Consider the following 11,317-nt stretch of genomic DNA (forward strand, 5'->3'; position numbering starts at 1 on the left):
ACTAAAAAAAATTGAAGCAATTTTCAACGGTAATAACATGAATCACTTCCGGGACGGGAGCTATACCATGTGAAATATTTGATCTGAAGAGGCGACAAAAACGAACTTCCATGCTTCAGGTCACAAATATTTGTCCCGCAGCGAAAAAGACTTGATTAACTAATTTACAAACGTGCACGTATTAGGAGGAGAATCACAACGTTTTGCATTGCCAATTTTTTTCAGGCCTTTCTCGAAAAAAAAGCTAGTTTTACAATTTTGAAATAAAAAACGTGTTGTGTTTTTCAGAACTTCAAAATATGAAAAAATTCATTAAAACAGCAAAATAAGTTAGGCATATGTCTGCATTAATCGAGTTTAATCAAACTGCGGCTAATTTACAAACAGAGAGCAGACAGAAAAGCAAACAGTCAGAAGGCTTCGCAACACCTCAATAACGGACACGCAAGTATAGCAGAGCAATCTAACGAACAAATTTGGAGACAAACCTTAATAAAAGTTCAGAAAAACGGCCGAGAAACACAACCACCAGTATTAGAACAAAACTTTTCTTCCGCGGAGTCTACTAAGCCGACAATAGCCGACTACTGCGCTACATCTAAGACCAATCAAAATGATCGTTGAAGTTGTTTAGATGAATCAATTTATTCGCAGCCCAACACACAGACTTGGCAACATATTAGGTTTAGTTTTCCACTCCGATGTTGAAGAATGGGATTATTATGTCCATAAAATCCAGATCTCTGATCATTATCCAATTCTGTTTTACCGTGATATTCAACAAGCCAGGCCGAGAACCAAAAAAGTTTTCAGCGTTCAGTCTTTTGACCAACAAAATTTTACTGACTCACTTAACATCGACTAAAGTTTTTTGAATTCCAGTTTTGATCTTCTAGGCAACTTTCCAGAAAAAAAATATGCACGTATCAAAAAACTGCGCTGGATTTTTCAATCCGCCTGAAACGTGAAAAACGGAACAAATTCCCATTTTATCACGCCTCCATAACTATTCATAACCTTAACATGTTGAAAAGCTCTAGGCGTCGCGCGACGAAATTGATCGAATCAGACTACTTGAAAACGAAACTTAAAGTCTCATAAAATGGATCACATTAATTTGTTCTCTCGGCCGAGTACATACACAACCACAAAAGTTTTTATCTGCTGAAAACAAAAAACTCTGGAAAAATTGTTTCCGTCAAATATGTTTTTAAACGCTAAAAAAGCATTCACAGATTACGAGAAAGCGCAACATTTTAACTCATATTTCAACTCTGTTTACCTCTTAGGCCAGGCATCTAATTACTCTCCTAAAAATTGTAAGCAGCCTGTAGTTATTTTAAATCAATGAGTATTAAAATCGAAGGTGTTCAAAAACGGTTATGTCGATTAAGGTGTAGCTCTGCAACTGTCTGTGATTCTTATGTTTACTCTTCGTTTAATTATAAACTTAAACAGAAAAAGCCTGAAATATGGAAATGCGCACACATAACGCCAGTCCAAAAACAGGAATCGAAAGCTTTTATTGAAAACTATCGCCCATTTTCTTTGCTTACTAAAATATCTCTTATTCTTGAGAAATTTCTTTTTGATCTTATATATTTTGCTGTTGAAGATAAAATCAACTATCGTCTACATGGTTTCCGTATAGGCTACTCAACGGTCACCCACGTATCGATGTTTTTAAATAAAAGTTATCAAAAAAATTGTAGTTTTGAATTTGCCGTTGTTTATCTAAATTTTAGCAAAGCTTTCGACACAGTTGACCACTCTCTTCTCTTTTTTAAATTAATTAGATTTGAATTTGATGAAAATGTTGTTGATCTGTTGTCTTATCTTAAACATCGTTCTGAGAGGGTGACAGCACTTGTGAAGTTGTGCAATAATTCAGCTGCTACAAGTGGAGTGCCTCAAGGAATTGTTATGGGACCGCTGTTTTCTTCATTTTCATTGACAATATGCTTGATTTACCGGATTTTTCAAGTTGCACTTGTTAAGCCGATGACACTAAAATATTAGCAACAGGATCTGACCTAAATCAACAGTCGCAAGTTAGTTTAGATGTCTTAAATTTATATAACCGTTATACCGATAATCAACTGAGTTTTAACAGTGAAAAGGGTTTTCTTCATTTTATTGCTACTAAAAACCAATCAAAATGATCGTTGCCGTTGTTTATCTTTTTTGGTTTTCTAGTCTAGTGTCTGCTCACTTCGTAAGGTAGAACAGTTTAGCAGGGACTTAGGTGGTCATTTGGACGGTTACTCTATTGTTCTCTTTGAATATTCGAATTCCTTGCCAATTTCTTACCAGCTCATCGAATTAGATATCCGCTTTTTTTACTAACATCTTATTAAGGCTCAACTGCATTCTTTTTGATAATTTTTTCTGCCTTGCGACATCGGAGAGGAATCTTTGGTCCACCCAGATTTTTCTATTGAAGCATCGGCTTGTGCACAAGCAGTTAACAAATTAGTCTTTTTCTTCAGAATTATTGATTGTGTGAACGATTTTGTTCATTTATTCGACATCAACGTAATCAACGAGAAAGTTCAAGAATTTTGTATCTCCGATTTGAGCAATTGAATTCTTCTTACTATTACTACTTACTACTACTTAATGTGTGGAGGTAATTAGATTTTTTCAACATTGCCTGGTATTGCAGACTTTCTGAAAGTTTCGAGATTCTAGGATAAAATCAGCTGAAAGAAGATTTCTTTCACGTACCAGTTTTTGATTGCAACCCTACTGAAGGTAATACTAATTTTTCAGGAATTTCTGTAAACAACATGCTTGGTACGAACAAACCTTCTGAATTCAGCAAAGAAGTTTTTTACATTACGATTTTCGGAAATAAAAGCATGGAAATTTTTCGCAAACAATGAAAAAATAACCTTTTCAATTTTTCGAGCTGCTCAAATTAGATAACTTTACGTAACTCAAAACAAACTGTTGGCTTTTTCAAATACTAATTTCAGAAAAATATTGGAAATTGTGCACAAGAAAGCCAAAAAAAGTTAGCTTGCTTGCAACCGAGAAAACTTTATTTGTTTTGGGTGCCAGTCAAAATTGCCTAAATATATTTTTATTCGTAATGGCCCTCTTTTGTTTACAATCATACCGAACCACGCTCTGAATTTGGGCAAAATAACAAATAGTCTGGTTTAGGTTCGTTCTTTGATACATTGATAGTTTTTTTTTCAAAAAGATGTTTTTTTAACAAAATACAATGTTTCTTAATCCGCCTAATTGATATGAATCTCAGTCAAACTTCAATTGCAACGGTTTGCAGCGCCAATATTTGTTCTCTTAATCAAGCGACTGGTTCGTGCGCACGTCTTAATTAACGAATTTTCTAATTTTCTGATTAAAATGGAGTAAAAGTTCTTTGTGCGGTAAATGATCAGTAGTGTGTCAGTTAAGTAGCAAGTAAATTGTGTAGGGGTAAAATTAACTTGGCGAAAAAAGACGATACCGGTTTAGTATGAGGTGAGAATAGGCAGACAACATTCTCATATAGAACTGAAGAAGCAACAGTCATTTTTAGTTCTCAACTCAATATCTTATCTTTTTTTAATATACAGAGAGATTAAATTTTGTCGCTCAACATAAGTTGGAATCACTTTGAGCCCAATTAAGAGCTTCTGAAGATTTCTTTGAGATGGAAAACTTGAATGAATTCATGTGTAATTTATGTAGCCACTGTTTCCGTCCTAAAACAACAGTATTCGGAAAAAGGTAATTACATCAATTTTTAAATTCGAAATTGAATCTGTTCATCTAATACAAACGGGATTTATATAAAACTACGACATGCATTCAATAGAGTCTGCGTGAAAATTTGTAATTTAAAATTGAGAAGCTTTCTTCTATTGTTAAATAAGATTCCAAAATAAGAACCAAATGTCGAAATGAAGGTAATTAAGCAATGTCATCAAAACACAAAACGAACACTGAATGAAAATTGAGACACCATTTAGAGACAATTTGAGATTGAATTCAGTTGAGCTCAGCTCAGGTCTGAAATTCACTTTGAAAGTCATATGTATGATGAAAGTTAAAGCATGTTATGCAAACGTCTTGTTTTTCCTCTTTCTAGCTTGAACAAAAATAAATAAAATTATGTAAGAAGAGCGTAATTTTCAGTTTTTTGTAGTTTGTCCAGACCCAAAATACATATATGTTCGATAGCTTTAGTTCGGCTCTGTTCCCATTTCTTTCTAAGCGGCCGAAGTTCGCGAAGAGAAGTGCTGCGAGGCATTTGGGTGATGATTTTGCAGCGACTGGTGGGTCCGAGGATCCACCATGTTTCTCGGGCTGTAAGATCTCGGCGCTCGGAACTCCGAGGGCGACAGAAGAGCGGCTGCAGTTGACGTTGATCCCACATGAGCACCTGATGATGATGTGAATCCCCCATGGGGCACTGTACTCATAGGTCTAGGGGGGATGAAAGGAGCTGAGTCGCCGGTTGACGAGGAATTCGGACTACTAGTGTTCATGTAGTGCTGTTCACTTTCCTCGAGAAAAACCCCAGAGTCGGCTTGGGTCTTGCGACATAGCTCGGACGGGGAGTTTGTCGGGTAAGACGAATCACTGCCGGGAGGTGAGAGTAATAGGTGGTTGCCTAGTTGTGATGGGATAGCGATGTGAGGGTTTGTACCCTCTATTAGAGGCGGGTAATAGGTAGGGATGATTGCACGAGGCATGGAGTCCAAGTCTAGCTGAGGGTGGGGCTGGGATTGATGATGATGATGATGCAGATGATTTTTGTTTGGGTGTGGGTAAGGGTGCATGTGGTTGAAGGAAGCATCGAGAGGTGTCGAGAATGTTAGCTTATTCTGAGAGGGGTCCCGATGATCCTGATGATCAGCCGAGTTCCGGTTGCTTCCGGACTGACTGTGAGGTTGACTCTGGTTTTGAATTTGGTCTTTGTTATTCAGTTCGTTGCTAGCTCTGTTTTGATGGTAGGCATTTCTGGTTGAATGTTGGCTGCTGGAAAAAAAACTTTATTTCAAACAATTGATGGATTAAAAAAAGCTCGCACTTAAAATAATTTTTGATAAGTTTCGCTCTTTTCTATGCCTTATATTCTAGAATAACTCCTCTAGAGTAGTTCTGACCGAAACAAAAAGCTTACCCAAAGAAGTTATTGAGTTTCATTGAGAGCTGAAAACATGAATCTTACTTAGATCTTCTGATTCGGCGTTCGTTCGAGGCTCTGGAGAGACCTGCTCCCGTGTTTCCACCAACAGTCGACGGATTCCTAGAAGACTGCTGTTGTGCCTTCATCAAGTCATGCACACATCTCACGATTGCACGTACGAACTGTCTTCTCGTCTCGTTACTTCGACTTAACATCTGGAAGTGCTGGTTCTTGCACATGTGGAACTCAGTTCGACTCGAGATAAGTTCCCAGAGGAACTTTTTGGATCCCTCACTTGGAGTGTCCTTCTTTTCCTTACAGAGACTGATGGTACCCACTGGTATTAGAGCACGCACTTTGCTACACTCTCCGTCCGCCCCTCCGGCACCATTTCCGGAACCAGATTTGTTCTTCTCAGGGCCTGGGAGGGTCAGCCGACGTTTCTTTTGTTTCTCCTTACCCCCATGTTGGTTTCCGTTCAGTTGGGGTCCAGGGAGCATGACGACTGCCCTTTTAAAAACAAACATCATCACCTCCACTTCCGTGCCCCCTCCCGAACCCGAGGCTGAACCAGTTCCGCTGTTGCGCATCTTCCGAGGCACTAGCTCTTCCGGACAGTTAGCCCAGCAAGCACTCCCGTACATGAGCAGTTCGTCCATTGGTAACTCATGGATCTAAATATCATTTTTCACAGCAATTATTTTGTTTCTACAACACTTTTGCCAACATATACCAGATGTAAATTAGAGAGAAATAAATTAGAGGGAATTTACACACAGGAATTGTTTTGAGCTCAGAAGGGTTTTGGGACAAGCTATCGCCGTTGATATATAAACCAGCCGAAGTATGAACCAACCTAAAATGCGCAGAGTATATAAAGCTGCCGAAAATACGCAAGTGTTATAAAACAATTTTGTGACAGTTATGAAAGTTCTGCAAATTTCATTTATATGATGTAAATTTTTGGCTGGCTTAAATACTGCGCGCATTTTCGGTTGGTTTATACTTCGGCTGGTTTATTTCCTCTCGCTATCGCCATAGTTTCGAATGGCACAAATTCACAAGATACCAAGTGATTGCCATTTATAAGACAAACTTTTGTTCATACGGATCAAGAAATGTGTGAAAGAAATTACTATTGTTCCGACTTTCGATACGAAAGTAACGGAATATTTGTGCTCGGGGTGGGTTTTTTTTTTCAGACAAATTTCGACTTTTTAACTAGCCATTTTGGCTCTTTTCCAGTTCCCCCCCCCCACCTTTCTTTCAAATTCAATTTTGAAAAGCTTATTTAGCGTTGTCATAATGCAATGAAATTTGGCGTGGTGAACGAATCGACAATTTTGAACAGATTTGTTCTTCATACTTAACAGCGTAACATCACGGATTTAGCCGTAATAGCACGTAAAACAAACATAAAACTCGGTATTTTGAAAGGGGGGAACTGGAAAAGAGCCGCCATTTTTGACGGAATTCTTTTATATCATTCGAAAGGTATTGTTGTCCTGAGCTAAAATTTGAAAAGACATTTTACCTGTGATCATTTTTCGTAAAGTTATGGGGGTTTAAAGATTGCCATTTTGGCCAATTTGGGACAATTAACGCGCGATACATTTCGCGCTATTAACGCGTAAGCGGAGAGTTAATCCGTCTTAAAATCGTTCCAAATTGGTTAAAAGAAGCTTATTAGCCATAATTGATTGGTTAAAAGGAGCTAAATCTATCTTTTTGTACTTTAAATGGCGTGTGGGGGGATGATTTTCTTTAAAAAATTTCAAATTTAAAAAAAAAATTTTTTTTTAATTTTATTACATTTAATTTTTTAATGTTATTACTGCTCCATAAAACCTTAAAAGGCAGTCGGAACATTCAGGGCTTAGCCCTGATACGAGCAGTCTTGTATTTTTTAAAAATGTTATTACTGCTCCATAAAACCTTAAAAGGCAGTCGGAACATTCAGGGCTTAGCCCTGATACGAGCAGTCTTGTATTTTTTAAAAATGTTATTACTGCTCCATAAAACCTTAAAAGGCAGTCGGAACATTCAGGGCTTAGCCCTGATACGAGCAGTCTTGTATTTTTTAAAAATGTTATTACTGCTCCATAAACCTTAAATGGCAGTCGCAACATTCAGGGCTTCGCCCTGATACGAGCAATCTTGTTTCATTGGTATTTTATGTTGAACAGAATCAAATATTCTTAACATTCTTACATATTTGGTTTCCTGTTCTGCAATGAGTTGTTCAAACACAGGTCCATGCTGCTCATGGATCCTCTTCATATCGTTTATGTGCTCTGCGACACTTTCCATCGCACGTAATGCGCTACTGAGACCCTCGAACTCCCCTGCCATTTCCCCACCTTCCGGGGTTCCTGCAACTCCAACACTACCCGCTCCTCCGCCTTCCGACGGGTGATCCGATGACCCGCCGACAGAACCCGAATGAGCACCGACAATGGCTTTGATCTCCCGTAAGATGAGTGGGTATTTGAGCACCCTCTGGATTGGTTTGATCAGGAAGGACTCTAGACTTCGACTGTGTTCCTGTGCTGGGTTCTTTTCGTCCAACATGTCTCGGAATTCCGGCACATCTTTTACTGCAAAAATAAAAACAACTGTTAACCGTATTTATGCAACTGGACACAGTTCTTTGGACCAAGACTTTTTCACAATTTTTTCGTTTATTCTTTAGTCGACTTCTCATCTTAACATATAGAAACAGACAGTAAGTTACAGTAATACATGGAGTTAATCGTACCTTCAGCAAACACTCGCTGGGCCTTGCTGTGATTGGCACAGAAAGCACTGTAAAGTTTGAAGTGGTCAGTGTGACTCTTGAAAGCGTTGCTGAGTTTGATGAGGATGGATTTGAACTGGGGGATTTGCTGATAGGAGGTGAATTGGGGCTCCAACTCCACAGCTCCAGCGAGTTCGGAGCAGAACTTCTGCTGGTACGAGAGGATCTCTTCCACGTTGCTAGTCACAGCTTCCACCTAAATGAGGAACAAATATTCAGGAAATAATCAGTGACAAGTTGTTCGAATCTGAACTTGTATGATTCGATAAATGTATGCGTTTGGTTGGGCACATTTGTCGCCATTGATCTTTCATCAGTTTTGCAACTCAGCTCAAATAGTTATTCAGTTATTTTTTCTCCTAAAAAAATAAACGATTCCCGTCGCTTTACCAAATACAGTAGGGACAGTTTTCGATTCAATGTAACATACGATATAAAATTTAATAATGATATAGTCAGTAAAAAATACCCAGTTAATGTGCAAGTAGCACAGAAGGTTCCGACAACGGACTTAAGAGAGGTTGTCGGAACAATGAGATTGAAAACTGAAACATTGCAAAACACAAGCTGGTTCCCGGACAAATCTTGCGGAGTGATTCAAGCACTTTGTTTTTGTTTATACACTTTTGTAGATTGGAAACAAAAACAAAAAAATCGATGAAAAACGAGTCGTAAAATCCAAACCTTCAAAAACATGAACTCACCCAACATCCTGCCAAAAAACTCTAATTTCAAATCGTAGTTTTTCAAAGTTTCAAATTTTTAAGTACAAGTTTCATCTGGGGATTCACTCTGATCTTGAAACTTCTGATTAATATACATCGATTTTTCAAATCGCTCGATTGAATTGCAATAAGCATTTTCAAATTTAATCAGTTTTTATATACAGACAGACACATCATAGAGTTTCAGTATTTGTGCAAAAGACAATTCATAATCAGTTTCAATCAACCACAAACCGGTCGACCAGTAAAACAACTGTATCATTACTCAATGAAATTTCAATGATAAAAGGGTAGAGTGTGCATTTATCACATTGCATTTTTCTTCGGTCAAACATACCTTGAACCAAAACGCCTGCAAATCACGTATATTTGATTTTTAACTAAATTTTATGTAAATGACAGAAACTTCCATTGTGCAATAAAAATATATCCCCCAAAAGAATTTTTGAATTCAAATGTCAGAAAAAAAGGACGGTGCAATTTTGCAAAATTTATCTAGGCGCAATTCGGTTTTTCGCTCTACCATAAAAATGTATCCATTTTAGTAGTCTCAAGCATGGGTCTAGGACAACAAGCCGACGGGACTTCAAGCCGAAGGGACTTCAAGCCGAAATTAAATCTTTACAAGCACCCCAAAACGCTATTTTATCATCTGCAAAATGTTGCTTTTCTAAAATTTTGGCAAGTTTAGTCCATAATAAGAGTTATTCATGACAATGCACCACTTGTGATTCGCATCCGTTAATAACATCAGCCGGTTTTTGAAATGCATAAATTATAAACATGAAAAATGCCTTCAACCATGTTTTACTTTTCAACTTTCCGGAACATCATTTGGAAGCTTAAATTATATGCAAACGCCAATAACTAGTGAAGAAAGATCATGAAATTCAGAAGTTCTTCAAAAAAGTTTTCAAATTGTTCATATTTTACGACTTTCAAAGGAATTATTCGGCTTGAAGTCCCTAATTTTACAATTCGGCTTGAAGTCCCGTCGGCTTGATGTCTGGCACCCCTCAAGCATACAGTGCTGATTTAAATTAACCGGACAAAACGCGTTACACTTGAAATTCAAATTGGGTTGAGTTTAGGTGAAAACTTATGAAGGCAAAACTTGCTTAAAATTTTAGCAGAATTAATATGGTGTAATTTGTTTAGCGAAATTCGGGCCCGAAATTTTACACCAAAAATGGGTCATTTTGGCTTTTTTTTAGTTAATCAAAAATTACGCCGAAAATACTCAGTCGATCACAGACATAATTATATCAAAGTAAGCCCCTTACGTAGCCCAACAAATTTTAAGAAGGGTATTTTCTCCAAAAAAATTGTATATTGTTTAAAAATTGTTTTTAAACAAAAAGTTGGTATTTTATATATTAAAAATGACCTTTTTTGTCTATCAAACAAAAATAAATTAACTTATACAATATTTTGGAGAAAACACCCTTCTCAAAGTTTGTTGGCCTACGTAAGGGGCTAACTTTGATATAATTATGTCTGTGATCGACTGAGTATTTTCGGCGTAATTTTTGATTAACTAAGAAAAGCCAAAATGACCCATTTTTGGGGTAAAATTTCGGGCCCGAATTTCGCTAAACAAATTACACCATATTAATTCTGCTAAAATTTTAAGCAAGTTTTGTCTTCATAAGTTTTTACCTAAACTCAACCCAATTTGAGAAAAATGCGTTTTAAATTTCAAGTGTAACGTGTTTTGTCCGGTTAATTTAAATCAGCACTGTATATGTTCTCATAGAATTTGATTGGCTGTAAAAGGGGCGGAGGAATTTTTTAGCATAAATCTCATTTTCTGATGACTTTGGAAAGGGTTTTTTGTTTACCTCGATGTCGATGAGGAAACTACATTGAAGCAGGGGTTCCAGGTACGTCTCAATCAAGAACTGCAGATCCTACAATAAAACAAAAAAATAATAATGTCCAGCAAACAAGGTGAACGTCTTTAGTTTATTCTCTAGAGGGTTAATTTGATGTCATTTGACTGAAGGAACTGTTGGAATTTGAAAGTTAAAGCAAAAATACAATGGAGTTTAACAGTCTTCCAATTAAGAATTTATCCTCCAGGAAAACAGCTTTTACATGTTAAACAACAATTCTTCAAGATAGAAAAGGCCATTTAATTGAATCAGTATGGAAAAAGCTGTCAACTTCTTGGTAGTTGTGTAACAAGTAAGTTTCACTCTGGAAAATTTTGTCTTAGACTCAAAAAAGTAACCTTTATGTAGTTCTGTTCCGTGACTATGAGCTCCTGAATGAGGCATCCAAGTCGGGTGGCGTCTTTCATCGTGCTTCCAGCCCCTCCCCCGCCACCAGAAGCACTCCCGTTGTTTGTCCCGCTCCCTGTCCCAGTTAGGGTTGAGGAGTCAGCACCGCCTGAAGTCGTGATTCCGGAGGCACTGGCAGTGGATCCGGCACCTGAGCTAGGTCCGGAGGCACAAGCGGATGCGATTCCACTGCTGCTGTGGTTGGACTGGTCGCTCATGCCTGATTTGCGCTTGATGTCGTTGTTGTTGGCATTGGAGGTGGGCCCGCCTGATGAACCAGTTTGTGGATCCTGGCCGAGAGAGTCCTCGCCGTCTGAAAAACAACTTATGCTAAATCGAATTACGGAAAAATTACATTTAATAAAAAACT

At 37.7% G+C, this 11,317-nt stretch overlaps 1 protein-coding gene across 1 annotated transcript in view; it reads right to left on the bottom strand.

Annotated features, from left to right (window-relative positions):
* Positions 1 to 3,742: 3,742 nt before the first annotated feature.
* The window catches only part of LOC134846531 (uncharacterized), a 108,495-nt gene continuing 100,920 nt past the window's right edge, over positions 3,743 to 11,317 (bottom strand). The window contains exons 22-27 of the mRNA XM_063863911.1: positions 10,899 to 11,260; positions 10,507 to 10,575; positions 7,902 to 8,136; positions 7,355 to 7,740; positions 5,186 to 5,817; positions 3,743 to 4,992 (exon numbers count right to left, since the gene is read on the bottom strand). Coding sequence (XP_063719981.1) covers positions 4,221 to 4,992; positions 5,186 to 5,817; positions 7,355 to 7,740; positions 7,902 to 8,136; positions 10,507 to 10,575; positions 10,899 to 11,260 — 2,456 coding nt within the window. The 3' untranslated portion in view covers positions 3,743 to 4,220. The remainder of the gene's footprint in view (positions 4,993 to 5,185; positions 5,818 to 7,354; positions 7,741 to 7,901; positions 8,137 to 10,506; positions 10,576 to 10,898; positions 11,261 to 11,317) is intronic.

This window comes from Symsagittifera roscoffensis, chromosome 5, assembly GCF_963678635.1.
Source record: "Symsagittifera roscoffensis chromosome 5, txSymRosc1.1, whole genome shotgun sequence".
Classification (NCBI taxonomy): Eukaryota; Metazoa; Xenacoelomorpha; order Acoela; family Convolutidae; genus Symsagittifera; species Symsagittifera roscoffensis.